A 26841-nucleotide genomic window follows, 5' to 3' on the forward strand; every position below is an offset into this window, starting at 1 on the left:
CCATATTCAAGGTCACAAGGAGCAAATATGTTCAAAATATTTCAACAACTTGTTCTGAATAACCAAAAGGCTCAGGATGTTGATATTTAGTCAGTAGCATATGCTGGGATCAAGGACTACTTTGTTTGTTAAAGTGAATGTTTGACTTATATTCAAGGTCACAGGGGTCAAATTTGTTTAAAATCTTTAAACAACCTCTTCTGAATAACCATGGGTCCCAGGATGTTTATACTTTGCAAATTGCATCCTAAGATGAAAGGCTATACAATGTGTTCAACATAATGACTTTGTTTGACTTTCAATCACAGGGGTGAAATGTTTTAAAAAAGAATAACAGGGTCTTTTGAATGAATTTTAATCATAAATACTGATATTTTGCCTGTAGCTTTATTTTAGATCACTTTTAAGGTTACAAGTGTGAGTTTTATACCAGGTGAGCAATGCAGGCCCATTGGGCCTCTTGTTTAAATAGCATTGAAATACAGAATTCATGAAGTTAATATATCATTAACCAAATGTAATTTCCTTGGATCTTTTAATTTGCAGTGTGTGACAAATTCCTAAAGTTGGGGATTAAGTAACACAATATATATATATAATACTGTTGGGGTATGAATTTCAATTTCAATTCTTTTCTTTACAGATGCAGTTTATGCTTCTGTTTAGTCGACAAGGGAAGCTACGACTCCAGAAATGGTACACCGCCCACACAGACAAGGCAAAGAAGAAGATTACACGAGAACTTATCACACTAGTGTTGGCGCGCAAGCCCAAGATGTGCAGTTTTCTGGAGTGGAAAGATCTAAAAATTGTGTATAAAAGGTAGAAATAATGTTACAGGGTATATACAAGTCAGTATATTGATTCATGGAAACTTTATTGACGGTATAAGGTATATAACATTTATATATATAGTGATTTAGAAAAGATCAAAATCAATTTTGCATAGCCTTTATTACCTCTTACCAATATTCTATGAACAAATTTTCTATTCAGAAAGTGTTCTTTCTTTTTATACGCCCGCCAAATTTGACAGGAGTATTATGGTATGGCGTCATCCGTCCTTCCGGCGTAAACTTTAGTTTGTCCGGCAATAATAATCTTCTCCTGCATTTTTCGACCGATCTCTTCGAAACTTGGTATACATTATAATCATGATATGAAGATGTGTCTCCCTTAAAAGAATTTTGTTTCAACGAATTTTGCAAAAGTTATTGCCCTTTGTTAATTTCATGTATTTGATTTTTTTGTCCGGAGATTTTCTCCTACATTTTCTATAGCATGTCAGCTAACCACTCTTAGAATGATGCAGATCTTATTTTAATGTAAGAAAGTATATAACACTATATGGCATTCGACAGGCGTATATTGTTCCGCCCGCGGTACTCCTAAATTTTTTTTAGTCTCAATTTTGAATTGCATTTGAAGCTCTATTTGTTAAACGCAATCACTGAAATCATAATGGTGTTGTTATATTCAGTCGGGGAAAGAATTTGATTCAATATACATCTGTACTTGTACGCTTTTGTTTATAGGATTGTTTTCTTTCCCTTGACTGCTTATTTCAATCCTGTAAAAATAATTTAGCTGGTAAGATATTACTGAAAGTTATTTGTTATGTTAATCACTATGTCATGATTACTATTTTATTTTTGTTTTGTTTTTGTTCCTAGATATGCGAGTTTATACTTCTGTTGTGCAATAGAGCCGGAAGACAATGAACTGCTCACGTTAGAGGTCATCCACCGCTATGTCGAGCTGCTAGATAAATATTTTGGAAGTGTAAGTACGGAAAATTAAACTAGCAAGATATCCTAAGGTAAGCCTGTTTGTAAAGGAGGCGAGTTAGATACATACTTTTTATTCGTGGACTTTNATTATTTTTTTTTTTTTTTTTTTTTTGATGATTTTTTCACTTGGTAAAATATATATAATCAACATATGTATGTATAATCTTTATAAAATCTTAATTGTCTCAGTTTTACTTAGATTTTTTGTTACTCGGAGGTCTATTCCTTGTGATCATTTACACTCAAGGTCACCTTTGACATGCTGTACTTTAATGACCTTGACCACAATTATTATGCTGGAGACAAAAGTGTTCAAACCATAGCTGTTGAGTTTTCCTCAAAATACCTGTTTTTGTTAAGAATCAAACATTTGTATGTTATGATTAATTAAATCAAGGCCAACCTAGTGTTCCTAGGTCAGACAACATACATGTACATGTAGGATCTTATTCATTGTAAAGAAAAAATCTCTCCAATATGTACAGTTTTGCACCTCTGACATAGATATAAACATTACTCAAGTACAAAAAACAGTTTCTTAAATTGTATGAAATCAAGAGGGGCTGCTGGCACAAGTTATGCATAAAATATTTAGTTTAGATACAATTTATTATCTCGATGCTCCTTGTTTCATTTGCCACCTCGTTTACCGCCAACATATTTCAATGTCCCTTTTTTTGGTTTTTTAAAAATTCATTAATGCATTTCCTTCAAATTATTGCCACATCCCTTTATAATGGCAAAATTTCTCTTCGCAAATGGTAGCAGTATAACAAGGTTTTACTGTATATATAAAAGTACACATACAAACTGTTATCAGAGGATATCTATGACAATTATGAATAATTTTTCATTCATATTTCATAATTTCAGGTTGGAAAATATTTATTTTGAAATATTCAAAAATCTGAAAAACCAAGGAGAGTAAAACTTGACCATCTGTTTTTGCTTTGGATTTAAATGTGATAATTTTGCATTACAGGTGTGTGAGTTAGATATTATATTTAACTTTGAGAAGGCGTATTTCATGTTGGACGAGTTACTGCTGGGCGGGGAGGTCCAGGACACAAGTAAGAAGAATGTACTGAAGGCTATAGCAGCACAGGATCTACTACAAGAGGTAACTCATCTTACAGACTCTATCTTATAAACCTGATCCAAACAAACAACAAACACAAACATCCTCCAAGAGAGTCACTCTCTGGTGCGTGTATATAACAGGAAGTCAGGCTGTAGTGTGTGTATGTGTAACAGGAAGTCAGGCTGTAGTGTGTGTATGTGTAACAGGAAGTCAGGCTGTAGTGTGTGTATGTGTAACAGGAAGTCAGGCTGTAGTGTGTGTATGTGTAACAGGAAGTCAGGCTGTAGTGTGTGTATGTGTAACAGGAAGTCAGGCTGTGGTATGTGTGTATGTGTAACAGGAAGTCAGTCTGTAGTGTGTGTATGTGTAACAGGAAGTCAGGCTGTGGTATGTGTGTATGTGTAACAGGAAGTCAGGCTGTAGTGTGTGTATGTGTAACAGGAAGTCAGGCTGTGGTATGTGTGTATGTGTAACAGGAAGTCAGGCTGTAGTGTGTGTATGTGTAACAGGAAGTCAGGCTGTGGTATGTGTGTATGTGTAACAGGAAGTCAGGCTGTAGTGTGTGTATGTGTAACAGGAAGTCAGGCTGTGGTATGTGTGTATGTGTAACAGGAAGTCAGGCTGTAGTGTGTGTATGTGTAACAGGAAGTCAGGCTGTGGTATGTGTGTATGTGTAACAGGAAGTCAGTCTGTGGAGTGTGTGTATGTGTAACAGGAAGTCAGGCTGTAGTGTGTGTATGTGTAACAGGAAGTCAGGCTGTAGTGTGTGTATGTGTAACAGGAAGTCAGGCTGTAGTGTGTGTATGTGTAACAGGAAGTCAGGCTGTAGTGTGTGTATGTGTAACAGGAAGTCAGGCTGTAGTGTGTGTATGTGTAACAGGAAGTCAGGCTGTAGTGTGTGTATGTGTAACAGGAAGTCAGGCTGTAGTGTGTGTATGTGTAACAGGAAGTCAGGCTGTAGTGTGTGTATGTGTAACAGGAAGTCAGGCTGTAGTGTGTGTATGTGTAACAGGAAGTCAGGCTGTAGTGTGTGTATGTGTAACAGGAAGTCAGGCTGTAGTGTGTGTATGTGTAACAGGAAGTCAGGCTGTAGTGTGTGTATGTGTAACAGGAAGTCATTGATCAGTACACTGAACTGGTGAACATCATATTATTTTATAGGCAGTACACTTGGTTCACTATGTAACTTTATACAAAGGAATTATTTCTGTATCAAAGAAATTTGTTTTATAGTAACAACTAGGTTTCAATGACAAAATCTATATCAACAACTGTTAATCAATGGGGTAGTGCTATAAACAAAAAAAACTTATATACTTATATATAAAAGAAAAACAAATGAAATAAAATATACTCAAACGCTATCATAGCCAGATGCATACTAAGTGATCCCTTCATGTTGGTGTCATTACTTTTGTCAAATCGCTATTTACAAAAATCCTGCAAAAAAAATGATTCTTTGCCTGGTACATTTCCAAAAAACTTAAACCCAATAACCATAGTTAAGGAGAACAGTGTACGGTTGCTTTCCTCCGATCAGCCATGGGAGGAGTCCTGCTTAATTTTCGACATTTAGTTTACATACAGTTCAAAGGACACGGGCTTAACAAGGTGTTATATTTATAAACATATCACTCACATGGATTTGACTGTACAAGCCATACAACTAGATGATATTAATTAACAGTGAAAATATCAGTCTTTCGCATTCTACTAATATACCCTTCGCGACTGCTTGGGAAACGCTTCTTTACTTTATTATTTCATCAATAGTAATTTAATTCAATGGCACAGGATTTTCTAAAAATAGCATCAACGAAAATGAGTTTAAAATCATGGATTTTAGTGTACATGGATATAAGAAATATTTTTTATGCTCCAAAGTGAAAATTCAGTATTAGAATTGGGGACAGGGTTTATGTAAAATTTCACTCAATTAAAAATGAAAACAGCACAAAATATATAAAAGACCCCTTGCCTTTATTTCCATCTCCAGATCCTTAGCTTTTGTGAGGCTGCTAAAGTAAAACTCAGAACAAAACCAACAAGAATCTTTTACAGTTTGTTTTCTGTACAGACAGTTAACGTCTGTTCATCAGGGATAAACCTGGACGGGTCCATTGACTCATCAAAACTGAAATTGACCCCTCCATGTTCCAATATTCTTTTGATTTTACATTGAATGGCCCCCCTTAATTTTGATATTGGCTGAAAATTGCTCTCAAATTATAATGTATGATATAGGTATAGGTGAATGACCTTAGTTCTCTTGTGTTCCAGCGTTATATTCCACTCCCTTAACTTTTGTGACACTCACGACTCACTTGTTTGGATTTTTAAACTATTTTTCCTTTTTTCCTTTTCCGGAATATGGTTTACGATTTTCTGCTAACCTCTGTGGCTTATTAACCCCTTTAGGAATGTTTCAATCAATATGTTGCGTCTTTGAATTTCACTTTCATTTTACAAGAGCACCTCTGCTGATTTATAACAACTTGGCAATGTAACACCATTTTTCATTGGTCAACATTCAGAGGTTTTGGACCATGGACTACACACATGTCCCAGATATACTTATATACATGCAAACGAAANTTTTAAAAAACCCCCCCCCCCCCCCCCTCCCAATATGCGTTTCATGACATTTGACGTGTACAACTGCAGATAGGAATTATAATCACCAACTGTGGAACGTGTAATTCTGGATTAGAAAATGTTAGGGGGGAATTGACAAAGGCTGATCAAACATGCACATATATTGATTATGTCTTAAATACATTTTTTGTCCGGTTTTCTATGAAGAAGTATCGCTATTGGTTACCAGTGCTGTAGTGGTTCTCTGTCCCATCTGTCACTTGTGTCACCTCTCACACTCTGAAAAGCTAATGTTTGAAAATAGCTTAAAAATATAATCTCTAGGTTAATATGAAAAGTTCTCTTAAAAATAGATATTAATTTGTGACCATATTGTGTAAGACAAAAAAACATGTCAACTGACAACAATTCTGGCTTGACAGCATAAAAATAGTCTGTTGTTGGCCTGAGGTTGGTACATACAGTCTGTTGTTGGCCTGAGGTTGGTACATACGGACTGTTGTTGGCCTGAAGTTGGTACATACAGTCTGTTGTTGGCCTGAGGTTGGTACATACAGACTGTTGTTGGCCTGAAGTTGGTACATACAGGCTGTTGTTGGCCTGAGGTTGGTTCATACAGACTGTTGTTGGCATGAGGTTGGTACATACATACTGTTTTTGGCCTGAGGTTGGTACATACAGGCTGTTGTTGGCCTGAGGTTGGTACATACAGTCTGTTGTTGGCCTGAGATTGGTTCATACAGACTGTTGTTGGCCTGAGGTTGGTACATACATACTGTTGTTGGCCTGAGGTTGGTACATACAGTCTGTTGTTGGCCTGAGGTTGGTATATACAGTCTGTTGTTGGCCTGAGGTTGGTACAGACAGACTGTTGTTGGCCTGAGGTTGGTATATACAGTCTGTTGTTGGCCTGAGGTTGGTACACACAGTCTGTTGTTGGCCTGAGATTGGTGCATACAGTCTGTTGTTGGCCTGAGGTTGGTACACACAGTCTGTTGTTGGCCTGAGATTGGTACATACAGACTGTTGTTGGCCTGAGGTTGTACATACAGTCTGTTGTTGGCCTGAGGTTGGTACATAACAGACTCCTGCAGGTTGATCTGTGTGTAGAAGATATCAAAAGAACTTTCACTCAGGCATACATGTACCTGCAGTTTTGTATTTTAAATGTAAATAGCCCCAGTTGCTATCAAATGAAGTCTTTATTGTAGATTACCGATGTTCATCTGCTCCTATTAGTTTATCATTATTCCCTCTTCCAGGAGCAAAATTAAAGAGATCTTTTTAAGACACAAAGATGACAAAATTATCGGCATTTGACTATATGTAAAGCCAGATAAATGTGTGCTGTACTTTTCAGCTGCTTGAACAGACAGAGAACAGCGTATAGATTTTAGTAGGAGTCCGTGTGAGGTTAGAAAACTATACTGTTACATTAATTATTATACATGTAATCTCCTTAACCAGCTCTCACTAACATTGGGTCTAATTTCGTTTAATTAGCATGGCATGCCCGAGGTAAAATGTTGGTGTTGACTCAAAAACGAATATCCCACTGTTAGGTTATATCAATAGGTAAAACACACATTTACCGTCCATTTCTGTAAGAGCCAGTCAAGAGGCACGGTAGTCTAGTAGTAGGACGCCGGGCTTGTGACCAAAGGGTTGCAAGTTGGAGTCACGCCATGACACTTTGTTGTATCTTTAAGAAACATACTTTACTCTGATTGTTCCAGTCTACTCAGCTGTAAATGAGTATGTGGTTGGGCAGTGCAAGAAGTGTAGAATGCTAGCTGTGAGCGCCGAAATGACAGCACTGGCTGTATGCTCCCCAGGGAGTTGAGAAAGGTATTGGCTGGTTTCAAAGGCCCTATAACCACGGATAATAATTTGTGAACCGCTTTGAGATGACCTACGAACTAGGTTGTGATAAAGCGGTATATAAGATTAAGATATTGTAAAACGGTTCATTAGATTTCATCAATGACCTCTCTTGATCTTGTTCATGACCTAGATTTGCTGTAAATTACTCATATTCATTTTGAGTTAGCTTGTACAAAGTACTGTCTAAGCTACTTTTCATAGACTTCTTCTACAGAACCTTGAAGCCCAAAGTCAGTATTACCCAGAGTCTAATGACTTAATTTGTTAACATATTTTCAGGAAAATTGTAACAAAGGTCAAGACCTCCAATGAAGTTTGTACACATGCTTCAGTGTCACAAGGTCACTGTTGCTATTATATAGGTCAACCTTTTCTATTTTGTTAACAGATTGTCATTATTCTGACAACTTTAGGGTCAAAAGGGGGGGGGGGGGGGGGGGGGTTCTTGCATGTCTGATAGATGTTTTTAAGTTTATTAAGTTTTACCCGACTGAACAATTTATCTACATCTTTTCCAGTTAGATTCCATATGTTATTTGTTTATCAAATTTGTATCCAAATAATTAATAGAGTACATAAATGTTATGATTTGTATGCACATTAATTTATTTTGCAAAAATAAACCTATGTTTAAATTCCATAGCAATCTTTTTTCACATTCATATAAATATCAATTAAAATACAGTATAGACATGTACATTAAAGTAGAATCTTCATGCATGTGAAGCTTTACTTACAGTTGTAATATTTACAAAGTCCTTTTTAGGTCCCCTAATATTGTCGGGTTTATTTTCCATGTGCAAATAAAACAGAAACAAGGTGCAAAAGCTAAAAAAGGATGGAAAATTTGGTAAACACATGATCTCCTTACAGAAGGTTGTAGAGAGAATTCGTATAAACATATTTTTGATACATGCGTTAGATAAGTATTGAGTAATACTACAGTGTTTAATTGCACTTTAGACACTAGCGCCACCCATTCCTTATATGGAATTGTTTCTCTTTATACTCATATAATACTTAAGAGTTCACACATGGTGCAAAATCACTTTGTAAGATTATACGACTGGTACACAATTACTTTGTAAGATTATACGGCTGGTACACAATTACTTTGTAAGATTATACGGCTGGTACACAATCACTTTGTAAGATTATACGGCTGGTACACAATCACTCTGTAAGATTATACGGCTGGTACACAATCACTTTGTAAGATTATATGGCTGGCACACTTTGCATGTACAAGTGTTAATGTAGATGCATGTATAAGTTTAACGGTTTAAGTTGCATTCTTTGTGTCCTGAGTTACAAGTAGAGTTATGTATGTACTAGTGGTGATATACATGATTTGTTCCTCAAGCTGGTCGGGTAAAATGACAAATATGTGTCAAATAGTTTCAAAATACATGTTGTATATATGTTAGTCGCAATATACTGCGACACAGTTTCCACTTTAAAGCATATCATCACTGCATGATACATTTATATATTTTGTTGTTTATGATTTTGTGGGTGTATATATATATATATACTCTGTTATTTAGAAAAACTTACCATTTCTGTCAATTGATATAAATATATATATACATATGTGTGTTTTAATCTCATAATTTCTATTCCTTTTACAAAAATAGAACATCGTTGATAAAGAAAGTTTTTTACAGTGTTAAAAAAAATCAATCCAAGGGCACACGCAGGGCAAATGTCAACATTTCCCTGTCCATGTGTTGACTTTCTCATTACAATGTATACATAGATATTGATTGCGAACACCTCATATGAATGCAAGTTTACACGTATGACCAATAAACAGTCATATGCACATACATTAATGTTTTTTCAGTGTCCTACTTAGATTTTACATGCATGGTACCGGTCTTCTTAGTTATTAGTGAAATGCTTCCTGAGAAAAAAATCCGTAATCCATGTTGCAATGGTAAAACACCTTGTGTTTTGGGACATAATTCAAATTTAGATGTCTGTACTAGATTCATTATAACTTGATGAAAATACAAACTCTGTATATTGATGGGTATCAGTGTTTGAGATGTGTACACTGAACAGTTGGTTTGTGCCATTCTGACACGGTAACAGAAGGATTGATACAAATTTTAACTTTTTTTGAGGAAGACCCCATTTGAAAGTTTTAGTACGCTTCCTTGGACTGGCACCACAATTTTCTTCTTTTTGAAACATTCACAGCTTAGCTTTTTCAACAACTTTTACATAATTACAACTTTACTTGCACAAAGTTATTCTTTTCAGCGCTTTAAAGTAATGAAAGTCTAGATTTGTATAAATTTACTTTTCTAAATAATTTTGTTTTCAAACAGATTTGTGCCTTATATTAATTCACTCTCTGCTTTTGTAGTATATACATCAGTAGTATTTTGTAGTATATAAATCAATGTACACTATATATATACCACCACCTTATAGCAATATCTCTTGTTGTCATAGTAACAAGTAAGGGGAAATAATCAGCATCCGTTCTCACGACCCATCACAATTGTTTGGCATGTAAATGAATTTAAAAATCATCAAAACATTACTTAATTTTTTGGATACTTGTCCGTTTTCTTTTGAATCAGGATGAGGCACTTGAAAACGCTCTTCAAGAGTATGGATTATGTTAGCGCGTGGAACAGGAAGTGAAACAGCACTACTCCGGGGTAGCTACAATACTTCATTGTGATTGGTTGTTATTCTGTTTCTAACTTTTCTGTCCAGACATTGTCTGTCCGTGGAAACATTCTGACCAGGTATTCACCTCTGAGGAATTCAGAAAAAGGTTCAATTGGTCTGTTTTAGGTAACTTCTTATATATATTTTTTTACATTCGTGAAAATCACACAAATTCTGCAAGATATTTTAGTTAATTTTATCATGTCATATCGAGTGAAACTAACGGAATGGGAACTTTATCAAAAAAGTCTAAAGCAGTTTCTTAATTATATCTTTGGTTTATTTGTTTATTGTCAGTTTAACATGAACAGATTCACAAGTTATACAAGCAGTGGAGGAATATTTTGAAAAGATCTATTGTCCGATGAACTTTTATAAAATACATTACCCAGTAGTTTAAAGTATGGATTACAAAGGTTGTCTTCGACTACTGTAAACGTGATATGTGTTTTGGTCAATACTGTTGGTGATACCTGAATTGGTCAGTGTGTATCCTGGACAATGAAATGGATGCTCGTTTACCACACAAGTCTGGTGCATGCCCCTGTGTCTGATGATCCGTTTCATAGTGGTTACCATAACAACCAGAAACACCTCTTAATTATATTCATTTTTGGTGATGTATGGTTATTTTCTATATATTAAGCATTACATCATTTATGCATATTGATTTATTGAAGTGACAGACATTTCACCTCTATCTATCTTTCCTGGTTTGTTTGGCCAATGTGAATTAGTGTCTGTTAAACAGGACTAGCCTGTATATAAATGTATGTGGTTTGATACTGTAGATTAGTACATGTAGATAGCGTATCATTTACACCTAAACATGCTGGAGACACCACCCTTCATAAGTGAACCTCTTTCATGAGAGACCAACCCCAAAAAACAATCCTTTCTCTTAAGATACCACCCCTATTTAGCAGCCCTCTCTAAAGAGACCACACCTATTTAGCAGCCCTCTCTAAAGAGACCACCCCTATTAAGTGAACCTCTTTCATGAGACCAACCCCCCAAAAAAATCCTTTCTCTTAAGATACCACCCCTATTTAGCAGCCCTCTCTAAAGAGACCACCCCTATTAAGTGAACCTCTTTCATGAGAGACCAACCCCAAAATACAATCCTTTCTCTTAAGATCCCATCCCTATTTAGCAGCCCTCTCTAAAGAGACCACCCCTATTAAGTGAACCTCTTTCATGAGACCAACCCCAAAAAACAATCTTTTCTCTTAAGATACCACCCCTATTTAGCAGCCCTCTCTTTAGAGACCACCCCTATTAAGCAGCCCTCTCTAAAGAGACCACCCCTATTAAGCAGCCCCCTCTTAAGAGACCAACTCTATTAAGCAGCCCCTTTCTCTTAAGAGACCAATCCTATTAAGCAGCTCTCTCTTAAGATACCACCCTTATTAAGCAGCCCCCTCTTAAGAGACTAACCCTATTAAGTAGCCCCCTCTTAAGAGACCACCCTTATTAAGCAGCCCCATCTTAAGAGAACAACCCTATTAAGCAGCCCCCTCTTAAGAGACCACCCTTATTAAGCAGCCCCCTCTTAAGAGACCAACTCTATTAAGCAGCCCCTTTCTCTTAAGAGACCAATCCTATTAAGCAGCTCTCTCTTAAGATACCACCCTTATTAAGCAGCCCCCTCTTAAGAGACCAACTCTATTAAGCAGCCCCTTTCTCTTAAGAGACCAATCCTATTAAGCAGCTCTCACTCTTAAGATACCACCCCTATTAAGCAGCCCCCTCTTAAGAGACTACCCCTATTAAGCAGCCCCCTCTTAAGAGACCACCCTTGTTAAGCAGCCCCCTCTTAAGAGACTAACCCTATTAAGTAGCCCCCTCTTAAGAGACCCCCCTTATTAAGCAGCCCCATCTTAAGAGAACAACCCTATTAAGCAGCCCCCTCTTTAGAGACTAACCCTATTAAGCAGCCCCCTCTTAAGAGACCAACTCTATTAAGCAGCCCCTTTCTCTTAAGAGACCAATCCTATTAAGCAGCTCTCTCTCTTAAGATACCTCCCCTATTAAGCAGCCCCCTCTTAAGAGACCCCCCTTATTAAGCAGCCCCATCTTAAGAGAACACCCCTATTAAGCAGCCCCCTCTTTAGAGACTAACCCTATTAAGTAGCCCCCTCTTAAGAGACCCCCCTTATTAAGCAGCCCCATCTTAAGAGAACAACCCTATTAAGCAGCCCCCTCTTAAGAGACCAACTCTATTAAGCAGCCCCTTTCTCTTAAGAGACCAATCCTATTAAGCAGCTCTCTCTCTTAAGATACCACCCCTATTAAGCAGCCCCCTCTTAAGAGACTAACCCTATTAAGCAGCCCCCTCTTAAGAGACCACCCTTATTAAGCAGCCCCTTCTCTAAAGAGACCATTTCTGGGCCTCCCCTTAGGTGTCTTTATACAGATGTGACCCTGCGTAGGTTTATTTATACAGAAGTGACCCTCTGTAGGTCTTTTTATACAGATTTCAGACTCCCCGTAGGTCTCAATCTTTATGCAGATGTGACTGTATATGGAATTCCCAACATCTTTTGTGTTCATAATTCATCTCATATGCTATTGTCAAAATTAACAAGCAAATTTGGTTCTGTAAATATAGGGCTTGAATTTGCTAGGTGAAGTTTTTACAGTTCTGTTGCTAGGACAGGATGTCAACGATTAGGATAGATATTACTGCAAGTCGTGCATGTAAGGTAGAAATTCTGGATGCAAATATGCATGTACCATGTATGGTATAGTATATAGAAGCTTATGTTTATAGGGTATGGCGATGTGAATCATCAAATTGAACCAAAAGTTGTTTTAATGCAACATGATTCCTTAGATAAAATTTGTCTGCATGGTTTGAAAATATATTTTTTTATTGTAAATGGATTTTATTAAAAGATTCTTTCTTAAAGAAGATGCTGTGATATATGTCCTAAATAAATCGGACATTGGAAATTAATCTTCTGGGGTAACACTAGCACTGTAGTTCTGGCGTTAGAGACTAGCAGATTTCACCAGGGACTGAATGTCTAGGCCTGGCTTAGCCTGTCCTTTGGACTTGTGAAGTTTTCTTATCATTTGACTGATAGAACATAAGAGAAGAATATGTATTTCCTTAATCTGGTTTGGGATTCCCATTCCACTACCAAAAATTGTAATCAAGTATTTGAAACCATTTTTTCTGCAAGACTATTACCTTGATAAATCATTTCGGAACAAAGAAATATTCCTTGCGGGATTTTTATAAAAATATTAAAAATGAAATAAAAAAGATATAATCAACAAGATTGTTCTGAGTGTAAACACTCAGCGGGGCTAGACCGGGGTTCGAAACCCTGGACTTCAGATTATTATACTAGTGCTGCAACAGGTTGAGCTACCTGGTCAAACGAAGAGTACTACTGTAGCCCAAATGTTCTACATTTAATCTGAATGGGAGTTAAGGGGAGGTAACTGTGTATAGGAAAAACAGTGGGGAAGGGATCCTTAAAGTAACAAATACTGCATGTTAACATTCCCTAGCACTGTACTATATTGTCTCCAGGTCAGTATGTTTTTGATATCGTGCTGAGGAAATGGCACCTGGAAGAAATCTCAGATTACATGTAGTTACATTACCATGAGACTAGCAAATGATCTCTTCACTAGCCCTGTAGAATATCAAGCAAAAATACTTAATATGTCTTAGCTATATTTTCTTGGTTTCAAAGTTTTATTTAATACACAAATAATGTACGTATTAAACATGTCACAACGTTTCAAGACCGACTGGTCCCTTTAAATTTGTCAAGCATTACTGAGTGAGCGATACAGTTTTGTCACATCGTTGTACAGGTAAAAAATACAGATCACTCACTCTGTCATAGCTTGACAAAGGGACCAGTCAGTCTTGAAACGTTGCAACACGTTTAATACGTATATTGTTTGTGTAGAAAGTAAAACTTTGATATCACATATTTCCAAACTGATGAATCTTCTTGAAGACATATTTTCTTGAGTCTGTTACGTCACCTATATTATAATATACAAGAAGTCATCATGCATATCATTGAAATACATTTGTAGTGTTATGATTATATTGACCGTTTGAAAGGATCATCAGAACCAGGGTTAGTTACTGCTGTCGGTCAGTTCAGCCAACCACACGTTTACCCCCACATTTGATGTGTTTCCTTCCTCCTACGATGTCGTGCACAATTCTCTGTCACAATTAAATTGGAACTCGACCACAACATAGGTATGAAAGGTGAGAGAATGAAGTCCAAGATTTTTTATTTATTTTATGAAACTGATTTTTCCAACTTAATTATACTAATCACTCTTGTTGGCCCGGGGGGGGGGGGGTCTTACTGTGGGAGGAAACCGGAGTACCCCGGAGTAAACCCACCTGGTCGGGCAGGTGACCCCGTTCCTTTTCACGTCTGATCGGGTAATTGAACCCCGGGCACCTTGGTGAAAGGCAAGTGCGCTATCCACTGCGCCACCCGGCCACCCCAAGTGGAAGATGGATGTTTGCTCGTTTATCTTGGGGACCAATATGTTCATATATCGCAGGCATTGGGTCGACTCTGTTGTAATGCAGTATAAGACATTACATAACGTTATTAGAAATCTTCAATTACAAATTAATATACTTAGGACTTTTTTTTTTTCTATATGATAGCTTATTGCAATTAATTACAAGTGTAAATTTCTGTTAAGAAAAATAGATGTATATATATATATAAAATATAGGCATGCTATCAAAGCAGTCAATAACAAATAACGGACCATTACAATTACATACAGTTCTTTAAGTTTGTGTTACAGTGACATGCATCAAATTTTGTGTTACAATAATAATATATACAACATTTGATATAGTGCCCTATCTAGCTAGATTAAGCCACTCTAAAGCACTTTACAGTACAAAGATATACAATATATACAATCAATACAATTTTTTAGGAATTCCCAGGAGCTGCCTTATCAGGCGCTTAATGCTAATACTATGCCACCTGGCTATTATCTCCCTATGTGTGTATGCCTGCGTGTTTGCTGGACATGTAATGACATACATTAAATTTTGTATTACAGTTATACATTGTAAAACCATTACATTAAATTTTGTATTACAGTTATACATTGTAAAACCATTACATTAATTTTTTTATTACAGTTATACATTGTAAAACCATTACATTAATTTTTTTATTACAGTTATACATTGTAAAACCATTACATTAATTTTTTTATTACAGTTATACATTGTAAAACCATTACATTAATTTTTTTATTACAGTTATACATTGTAAAACCATTACATTAATTTTTTTATTACAGTTATACATTGTAAAACCATTACATTAATTTTTTTATTACAGTTATACATTGTAAAACCATTACATTAATTTTTTTATTACAGTTATACATTGTAAAACCATTACATTAATTTTTTTATTACAGTTATACATTGTAAAACCATTACATTAATTTTTTTATTACCGTTACATTGTAAAACCATTACATTAATTTTTTTATTACCGTTACATTGTAAAACCATTACATTAATTTTTTTATTACCGTTACATTGTAAAACCATTACATTAATTTTTTTATTACCGTTACATTGTAAAACCATTACATTAATTTTTTTATTACCGTTACATTGTAAAACCATTACATTAATTTTTTTATTACCGTTACATTGTAAAACCATTACATTAATTTTTTTATTACCGTTACATTGTAAAACCATTACATTAATTTTTTTATTACCGTTACATTGTAAAACCATTACATTAATTTTTTTATTACCGTTACATTGTAAAACCATTACATTAATTTTTTTATTACCGTTACATTGTAAAACCATTACATTAATTTTTTTATTACCGTTACATTGTAAAACCATTGCCCCCAGATCTGTATGGATGTATATTTTTAGTTATCTCCAGTGAGGTCATCGTAAATGATGGTTGGACTGGCCTATAGAACTATAAAGCTGTACTATATCAGATTCTCCATCCCAACCCCCTATACCCCCACCCATCCACTGGTCAGGAGCTTCCTCCTGGTCATTTTGGGCTATCATCAATAGTACCTGGAAAATACTGAATAAGGCTCTCTAGGACAGGAGGATAAATGATTACTACTTAAACAATCATCTTTGACAGAATCAATGATGATGTTGTACTAAACTAGGAGACACATATATACTGTATGTAAAGGGAATCTGGTACATTGTACAAGTTAAACCAGTGATTCATAAAAAGTATCCCAACCATCGTAAAAAGAATACATATAACTATAAGTTAATTGGGTTCAACAATTTCTCCATATTGCACATGTTCCCACAGGTCGTCGTGCATTTCTGAAAAACAATCTTAAATAAGAGTCTATACGATATAGGGGTTTGATATGTGCACAGGTTTTAGGATTTAGAGAAAGGGAAAAGAGTACATTTTGAAAAACGATGAAACATGTACATATTTTTAATACACCATCTTACTTATTATTTCATGTAGAATTATTTGACAAAGTTCCTGACTTAAATTTTTGGTTGACAAAACAAAAGAATGCATTATGCAATTTTTTGTAGAAAAAATGAAAGTTTAATTATAATTTAAAAGGTTCTTATTATTTGAGTCCAGTTTAAAACAGCATTTTCAGTCAAAACTGTACATACAAGTTACAATTTCAGTTCTGACAATCATTGAATGTGTACACTATTTTTATTTATTCATTTATTTGTTTTGTTAACAAAGTGATACTTTTAATTAGCTCACCTGGTCAAAAGGACCATGGTGAGTTCATGCAATACCTGGCGTTTGTCGTCGTCCGTCAACCGTTACTTCAGATAACTACTTCTAATGAACTACTGACTGGAATTTAACCAATTTGTTGACAAGAAGTATCCCCTGGTGGTTGGAATTAAAAAATGTATATAAAAGCAAAATGACACGATATCAGATATTACAATTGACCTTGGTGTCTCACTTCCCCTCAAGGAACTTTGTTTCTGGGTCACAACTTGGAAACTGTTGAAATCCCCACCCTATAACCATATATACATTTATATGCATGCAAGTGTAGATGCAGATGCAGATACCAGGAACGGCCTGGGTATGCCCCATCCCATGAGGTATAATGCAGAAATAGTTCAGATCTCTACCATATAACCGCATACTCAATTGCTGAGTATGAAGAGAAGTATACACATAGCTTACCAAGATTGGCCCTATGGAGTCGGTCCCCCTTACTCTTAGTCCCTGGGACATTAAAATTTGAAAGGGTTGGGATCCCCACCCTAATTACCATATAAATTGCATTTGCTGGACATAAAAGAACTAATACAACTATACCACACGGGTTGGCCACAGAGTCTGCTCTACCTATGGTAAGGTAGTTGTCATACCTTGCCAGATAGCTGCTCTACCTATGGTAAAGTAGTTGTCATACCTTGCCAGATAGCGTAAACAGACGTTCAGCCCGAAAGAAAGTTATCTTGTTGGTGAAAAGTTGTCTCTGTTGATAATTAAGGCTCTCACAAAGAGTTGGAAGGAATAAAATGACTGCACAATTACTGGACAAGTACAGAATAATAACCCGCCAATATGACGGACCCCACCATGCAAGTAATTAAGGGAAAGAACCGGGTAAGAGGAGCGCATAAGAAATTGAACAAAAATGATCTTGGAATGTATAAGTCCACATCATATGAAAGTCATAGCGAGTGTAAATATTCCGATGAATAGAACTCCGGACGTACATTTCTACAGGCTCTTCCCATGATACCAATGTTGAAGTCCTGGATCTCATCAAACATCTCGGGGCATCCTAATGAAGTTGACAACAGGTTCTGGTCTTCCCTCCGTAGCTCTTTCATGAGTTGGTAATTAAGACCAAACTTTGGCCGCCTCTCAGGGCCCAGCCAAGCCCTAGACCACCATCTCTGTTGCCCCTTTTCCTTCTGTTCAGTATATCGACATAGATGTTTAGCTTGGTATCTTGTAGATCAATCTGTGCCTGGATCAGGGTCACTTGATAGACTGCAGGCGGAGTCTCACACAACACTCTGTGATACTGACGAAGGTCATCAAGGTCCCGAAAGGTTGTCACTATAATGACAAGAAGGATATTGAGGGATTGAGCCAGGGAAGCCACGTTTACATACCACGAAGTTTCCATGGTGGTTATACTATACTTATCCTGGAGTCATTAGTTTTATCCTCTGGACCCTTGTTTCACATCTTTTATACATTCATAAGTTCCCATGCGTTCATTGTCGGTAGTCGTTCGTTGAATGTGCATTCTGTGTCCTACACACCGCCTGTTCTCCCTTGGGATGTTGGGTAGTAGTCCGGCCATGAGTCGGGTCCACTGGACAACTGCTAATGCGAACTGACAAATACAGGACGACCAACACACAAGTTCTGAACAAAATGCATGCCCAGCGCACAACAAGCAGGCGCGTTTGTCCAGTGGAGTTCATGCACAAAACTTTCTCCCCAATTGAATGGATCCTGCCTAACAAACTAAGGAAGGCATTCACTAAATGAGAAACCGACAAGAAACGCAAGAGATTGGAGACGAACGGATTGAAATAATGCTAGCCATCAAGACGTGACTGACAAAATCTCTTAGTGCTAACATTGAAATTGTTGAGATTACTGACACTATAAATCGGATAAACACTATTGCTGGGCATGAAGAGATGAACACAATCATGCTACTAGAACTTGCTTTTGGGTTTGCCCCACCTTTAGGGTCTTAGTCCCTTCGGGGTCGTAACATGGAAATATTTGAGATCCCAATCCTAGAACATAAAAAATTACCTGAAGAATTTCAATATTAATTTTAACTGAAACTATTTTATTTAGATTGGCCCTTCCTATTTTAATGTTACTTTACATGAAGAATAACATGCACTTATGCTAGATCGACCCATTTAATATTACTTTTAATGAAAACGTTTTACCATGATGTTGGTGTTTTTTTTATATCCCAGTGAGCAATACAGGCCCTTTTGGCCTCTTGTTGATTTAAATGTTTGAAAACCGACCTTTGTTGACATTGTAAGCTATGAATTACTTTGTTGTACATTTTCTTTTTGTTTCTATTGTTATATAGTTGTTGTCTGTTTGCCTTGCTGAAGATATTGTTGGTGCTATTGCTATATTGTAGTCCATATAAAACATCCTACTGGAATGTTTTTATCATGGTTTATAAGTTTTAGTAAAATTATGATTAATTTTTAAAATACATGTACTTATTTGGATTTTACAGTAATGAGGTATACATATATATTGATTTGTTATTTTATGAAATTATGATATATGCATTGTTGAATTGTGCATGGTTCTGAATGTGAGCTATACTTTCTCTGCATCCCTAGTTATTGTATCCATTCCAGCTTTGTGTATTGTGGCTGGAATCAAGCATGCAGTCTATTGTTTTATCATACTGTTTGGTTCTGTACTTACTGATCTGTTACTGAGTTACTTAATTTTGCACAATTTTATAAAAAAAAAAAAAAAGTATTATGTTGTATTTATTTTTGTTGAACTTTTCAATATATTGCATAATTATTTGATGTTGATGGTGAACACAAATTCTGTGAAAGTTTTGCCTTCAAGTTTCATTTATGTATCAGTTATTTTTATACACCTTTATTTTGAATTCCCACAGATACAATTAAGCATGCACTGTTTTGTTTTAACAAAAAGTTTTTTTCAACACTGCAGGAAGTCTGACTCTAGGTTTTAGATAAACAGAAGCTGTAATCTGTATTTAGATGAAAACTGAACATAACATTCAACATAAAATGTAATGCATTCATATGAACTTGCAAACACATGATTTTAAACTCATTCACCCCTGAAGACACAATTGAACTCCTCCAATTCAAAGGTTGGAATAGTTCATTATGAAATTCCAGGGGTGAATTGTTTAGTATGACTACTGGGAAACATGTATACAAATTTACTATTTTCCTTAATGAAAAGTTTATTGGGTTTTTATTTTGTTATTAATTCTTATATATCAACCATAAAGTCTATGTCACATTAATATTGAGGAAGATTTGTATCCACACACAGATACCTCATGGCCCTAGTACAGCTCACAAACCACCAGCTTGGAAATTTGGAAGCAAACCAAAATTCAATGCCTTATACAATTTATCCTATGTAGGTACTTTCCATAGTTTATTTAGTAGCAATTTACTAAAAATAAATGGGAACCAGACTTAAAATTAAAAAGGTCAGCAAAGTGCTGGTGTAAAAAGTGCATAGGGACAAGACATATTACTGTAATCTCACTAGCTTTTATATAGAGATTGTGTGTAACATTAACCTTCTATAAGTCATCTACTGTTGGTATATGATCTCCATGCATTAAAAATATGTGGAGACAAAAAGAACAAACATGATAGAACAATCAAAGTTAGAGAATTTTCTGATCATTGAAATAACATGAATGATTAGGCCAAACAAAAGATTTGTGTTTCAGGTAAAAAATAGGGTAGGCAAAAAAAAAAAAATCTTATTTTCATGGATCAATATTACATGTGTATGCTTTATACCTAATTTTACAATGCTTAACAATGGCTATTAATTTGTCAAGAATAGTGTCAGACTCCCAGAACAGGATGAAAGTATATTTTAATGAGTGTCTGTGAGCTTTGCCTGGCTAATAAATTAATCTTAGACACAAGTAGGTACAGTAATGAGATTTCTAGGGTCGGCAGTAATATCTTAGGTAGGTTGGGATACCTGAAGCACACACTTATTTTTTTGTGCCTGAAGCATTCTTTTGATCCTGTTGCTATGAATTACCCAGAACACGGTGCATCATAAGATATAACACAAACATTGTCATGTCACAAGTCACTGAACTGTCACCGACTCACTAATGTCACAAGTTACTGAACTGTCACCAACTCACATGTCACAAGTTACTGAACTGTCACCGACTCACATGTCACAAGATACTGAACTGTCACCGACTCACATGTCACAAGTCACTGAACTGTCACCGACTCACTAATGTGACAAGTTACTGAACTGTCACCAACTCACATGTCCCAAGTTACTGAACTGTCACTGACTCACATGTCACAAATTACTGAACTGTCACCGACTCACATGTCACAAGTCACTGAACTGTCACCGACTCACATGTCACAAGATACTGAACTGTCACCGACTCACATGTCACAAGTCACTGAACTGTCACCGACTCACTAATGACACAAGTTACTGAACTGTCACCAACTCACATGTCGCAAGTTACTGAACTGTCACCGACTCACAAGTTACTGAACTGTCACCGACTCACTTGTCACAAGTTACTTAACTGTCACCGACTCACTTGTCACAAGCTACTGAACTGTCACTGACTCACATGTCACAAGTTACTGAACTGTCACCGACTCACAAGTTACTAAACTGTCACCAACTCACATGTCACAAGTTACTGAACTGTCACCGACTCGCATGTCACAAGTCACTGAACTGTCACCGACTCACATGTCACATGTTACTGAACTGTCACCGACTCACATGTCACAAGTTACTGAACTGTCACTGACTCCCATGTCACAAGTTACTGAACTGTCACCAACACACATGTCACAAGTTACTGAACTGTCACCTACTTACATGTCAGAAGTTACTGAACTGTCACCAACTCGCATGACACAAGTTACTGAACTGTCACCGACTCACTTGTCACAAGTTACTGAACTGTCACCAACACACATGTCACAAGTTACTGAACTGTCACCTACTCACATGTCACAAGTTACTGAACTGTCACCTACTTACATGTCAGAAGTTACTGAACTGTCACCAACTCGCATGACACAAGTTACTGAACTGTCACCGACTCACCTGTCACAAGTTACTGAACTGTCACCAACTCACATGTTACAAGTTACTGAACTGTCACCAACTCACATGTCACAAGTTACTGAACTGTCACAAACTCACATGTCACAAGTTACTGAACTGTCACTGACTCATATGTCACAAGTTACTGAACTGTCACTGACTCATATGTCACAAGTTACTGAACTGTCACCAACTCACATGTCACAAGTTACTGAACTGTCACCGACTCACATGTCACAAGTTACTGAACTGTCACCAACTCATATGTCACAAGTTACTGAACTGTCACCGACTCACATGTCACAAGTTACTGAACTGTCACCAACTCACTTGTCACAAGTTACTGAACTGTCACCGTCTCACATGTCACATGTTACTGAACTGTCACTGACTCACATGTCACAAGTTACTGAACTGTCACCGACTCACATGTCACAAGTTACTGAACTGTCACCGACTCACATGTCACAAGTTACTGAACTGTCACCGACTCACTTGTCTAACCCATCATGATATATCAGATCAGTCCCTTTACTCATGACCAATGAAAAAGCTTCTCACCTTTTCAGATCACATGTCTTTGGCAAAATCTTCTGATCGTTTGACTGTCTTGTACGAGATTTGATATACTCCAGTATACTGCTTTGAATTCACACAGGGTTATTTTCACATTTTTGCCAGGAAATAATTATTTCCACCGTGTATAGAATTTGCAGAAAAGAGGTCACGCAGAGATATTTTAACACAGTGAAATGTTTACTGGTGATAGGTTTTAATTTGTTCCTATCAACATTTCAACTGTAAACCATGATTTTGAGGTGAATAAAATGAAATGTTAACTGGCTGTAACCCTTAAAATTGTGAGGATCTATGTCGGTAAAGTAAATTGTTTTATTTAGTTTTGCCTGAAGTCGCAACCTAAATCTTAACATAATGCTTTAATCTAGACTTTTTTTGATGCCCTCTGAGTAGTAGTTGCAATCTAGATCTTAAATATTATGCCCAGATCAAGACATTTTTTGACGTCCTCTGGGTGGTAAATTCACTAATTAAACTGTTTCGTCATTAAACATGTCACTGTGCCTGGACCTAGACATTTTTCAATGTCCTCTCGATCATAAATTCAAATATTTTTAAATAAAGCGGGCATATTTTGTATTATAAAGGTCATATTCAAATGGTTTATATTAACTCACTCACCCCTGAAATGTCATTATGAACTATTCCAACCTTTGAGTTGGAAGAGTTCAAATGTGTCTTCAGGGGTGAATGAGTTAAGTTTGTTTACCCCTGTTAAGAGATGTAAACAAGCCCAGGCTTACCGCTGGTGTACCGTCATAGCATGTACATAGCATGATGACACTATATAACATGATCATTAATGCATTATTATGCCTCCTTTTTTTTCCATAGGAGGAGACCCCTCAAGGATTTTTCGAGGACCACGGCCTGGGATGAATCGCATGGGCATGCTTCAATAAACAGCTTTCCTGTAGAACAAATTTTGACTTTTTACCCAGTAATTATAAAACTAGTGTTTTTTTGTATGTGTGGTTGTTTCTTGGAAAACAGTTCTCTGGTGTCATTTTATGAGCTTAATTAACATTTTAGTCAGAACTGAATTGACATAGATTTGAGCTACTGTGAAGTAAGCTGCTTTATATACATGTAATTTCTGTAAGATTTTATCGATAAAGATCAAGTTAACCAAAAATAATGAATGCACAGCTTTCAGAGGTTATGAACAAAACAGTTTTGCTTTTAACACTGGATGTCCAAAATTGTCAAAATATGTAAAATATTTGGTTCAAATACTTTTCATACTGGAATTTTTAAAATATTTTTCATTTTTGCCAAATGTGAAAAAAGTAAATTTACTATAGAAATTTAAAGTAGAATTAAAGCAATTTGTTTTCATTTGCTTCACAGAAGAAGAAGAAAAATATTACTTTCGTACGTAAAAGATGCTTAATATAGTTGTCGTATATAAATAGAACATTGTTGTTTTCCAGAGATTCTTGCAATATTTCATTAATTGAAAGCATTTTGGTTATTTTCTGATGTCAAAGAAATTCAGAATTTGATATCAAAACCACTAGCTATCTAGACTACGAAGAAGTATAGAGAAATGGTCTGATAAAACACAAGTCAATCAATTCAGTTTTGAGAGAAAATTTGTGTTGGTTTTTGTTAATAATAGCAATAGAAGTATCAATTAATTAATCTTGTTAAATCCAGATAATATCCAGTGCTCATTATTTTGTATGTTTATTTCATATACCTAGCAAATGTAATTTTGGCGTCATGAATACCAAGTTATTTTTGGGATTAAAATGTGAACATTTTGTCAAGATTTTTGCCTGTGAAAATTTATTGGAAATTACATTAAGAAAAAAAGGAGTAAAACTTGGATCATGTTCTGTTTCATATTGTATATTAGAAAGATGAATAATGTGTCTTGCTATTTGAATACTTATACCGTATTTGACCCATAAGTACCATGGAGACTTCACAATTTGGAAAAATTAGACTAATTGCAAAAAGAATTCTGCTAAGAAGTAGCTGTAACAGATTTTAAATTCAGTCGGTAAATATGAGATTGGTGACATATAATGACCAGAAACGTAATAGCGGGTGATTGTTTGGTCAAATACGGTAATCACAAATCCCTAGCTGTGCCATTGCAATAATGATAACATGATTTTCCGGAATTATCATTTATATTGTTTTGATAACCAAAAGTGGTGTGCTGAAAACTGGTTGTTCAATTGTATGAAGTCACCAAGACAATTATATGTACTGTAAATGTGCTTAATTTAGCGCATTACCAAATTTAAACAGATAGGGCATTGATGCATGGATACGCACATCTACAATATACCTGGTATTCAATAAATAGTGAAAATGATACCTTACTTTATGCTATAGTTGAGCACCAAAAGCGCTAAAATAAGGCTACCACTAAAACATGTTTACTTACAGTATATAGATTTGTTATGTATTAGATGTGTATATTTTGATCAATGCTAAAGTTATAACGAACAGGAAGGTTATGAACATGCCTGTACAGGTTTGAAATATTGTCCTGAGTAACTGGATAAGTCTATGAGGGGTCTTCACAGGTATAGTGATGTGTTATTTATTTTGCTCCAAACTACAATAAAACCTTGTTATAATGCCACAATGTTTCCAGCTACATTATAACGTTGGCAGACTATAGAAGGTTTGGCATTAAATGGAGGGACACGTTCAGGGCTATAGCTCTGGGTGTTGATTCAGTTTTCGCCAAATTTTAATATGTGCACAACAAGTGCATGTAATGACAGGCGTTCATGGACCAATCCCTTCCCCCCACCCCTTTAATTTTGATTTATACATCCCATTATATGCATTCTAGTGTATCCTAGACAGGAAATCAATCATTGAAATGAAGGTTATTTTCTACGTTTTATAACAAAAACACCAATACTGCAAATGTCATTATAAGGGATAAGTGAGGTGCCCCTGCAGCGAGGTGGCAGATGAAATGAAGGGCATTATAACAAGGTTTTACTGTTATTATTTGTATTATGGTGTGTCTGAGTAAAAGGTTAAACTTTATATAAACTGAAAACATGTTTGTAAAATGGTGTATTTATTTTCATGTTATATAATTAATTTGACCATGTACTACAAAAATTCCAGTTGTAGTGAATCATTCCAATTAGATAAAGGTGTAGCTAGTCTTAACCCTTTCACCACTGTAGACCATAATGAACTCATCCATATCAATGCATGGTAGAGTCTACTAAAGTTATATAGGGGTGAAAGGGTTAACCCATTATGTTATTTATAATGCTTGTGTTTCTTATCATTGATGGTTATAAACTAACACAGCGAGGAGAAACAGGATAATGTTGTTCATTTGCTTTAATGTGTGAATTTGGACCAAATAGATGTAATTTACATGTTGAATAATTGATAAAATGAAAGTACAATCCCTTTGAAACCATCTTAATATCTCTCTAGATAGTTCTCTTAAATACTGATAAATGGAAATAAACAGAATGTTTCTCTTTCCAATTATCTCTCAGATATAAATATTGAAATAAATGTTTTCTCTCTCAAAGAAAATGAAAAAACAAATTGTTTCCCCAATGTATCCAAGGACTTTACTGTAAAAACGAACACATTTCTAGTTTTGTTACTCATTGAAATAATTGTTCTGTTGTTGTACTGTGACTGAAGGAGGTGACAAGTCTGATGGAATGTTTCCCTGAAGACTTTATACATATTCCTGTCTATGAGATTATAATTTTATGGTAATGTAAATATGAAAACTGGGAACTGTTTTCGAAAATTACAATAATGCCTCATTATGCTGCCATCATTATTATTTGTCGGGCAAAATTTTGACATTATAAAGAGGGATACGTTGGTGATTAATTGAGAAAAACTTATTGTTTACTTACACATGTACTCTGTGTACTCTAGATCTCCTAACCAACAGAATGATAAGTGCTATGTCGTGTGTGTGCAGTATGGGTGTTGGTACAATGGTTGTACACCCGTGTCCTAAATATAGGGCTGATTTTTGCTTTTCTGTTGTACTATTTAATAGATGTCATTGTACCTGATAAAGAAATCTCATCAATAAATTTCTCGAAGCTAACAAACTTACATTGACTTGTTTGTGGATACTTTACGATGACGATGTTTGTGGATACTTTACGATGACGATCTTTGTGGATACTTTACGATGACGATGTTTGGATACTTAATTAAATTAAACAATGACGATGTTTGTGGATACTTTACGATGACGATCTTTGTGGATACTTTAATGATGACGGAAATAGACAACACCCCAAAACTTTTGTATTTGACAGCCTTGGTGCGAGCTCTCAACTTTTGTAGCCCTAGAGGGTGGCAAGCCTGGATTTCAGGCTGA

General features: G+C 35.8%; 1 protein-coding gene across 5 annotated transcripts in view; it reads left to right on the forward strand.

The window, feature by feature from the left end:
* LOC110459990 (AP-1 complex subunit sigma-2) overlaps positions 1-26841 on the forward strand; it is a 44515-nt gene that overhangs the window by 9025 nt on the left and 8649 nt on the right. For 3 of the 5 annotated variants that reach the window (XM_021512674.1, XM_021512698.1, XM_021512664.1), the window contains 3 exons: positions 644-822; positions 1674-1782; positions 2773-2910. In XM_021512674.1, the coding sequence (XP_021368349.1) occupies positions 644-822; positions 1674-1782; positions 2773-2910 (426 nt within the window). Of the gene's footprint in view, positions 1-643; positions 823-1673; positions 1783-2772; positions 2911-9944; positions 10026-23324; positions 26571-26841 lie in introns of those variants that run through there. The other 2 variants (XM_021512682.1, XM_021512691.1) reach the window with 2 other exon arrangements.

This window comes from Mizuhopecten yessoensis, unplaced genomic scaffold, assembly GCF_002113885.1.
Source record: "Mizuhopecten yessoensis strain PY_sf001 unplaced genomic scaffold, ASM211388v2 scaffold1321, whole genome shotgun sequence".
NCBI classification, from domain to species: domain Eukaryota; kingdom Metazoa; phylum Mollusca; class Bivalvia; order Pectinida; family Pectinidae; genus Mizuhopecten; species Mizuhopecten yessoensis.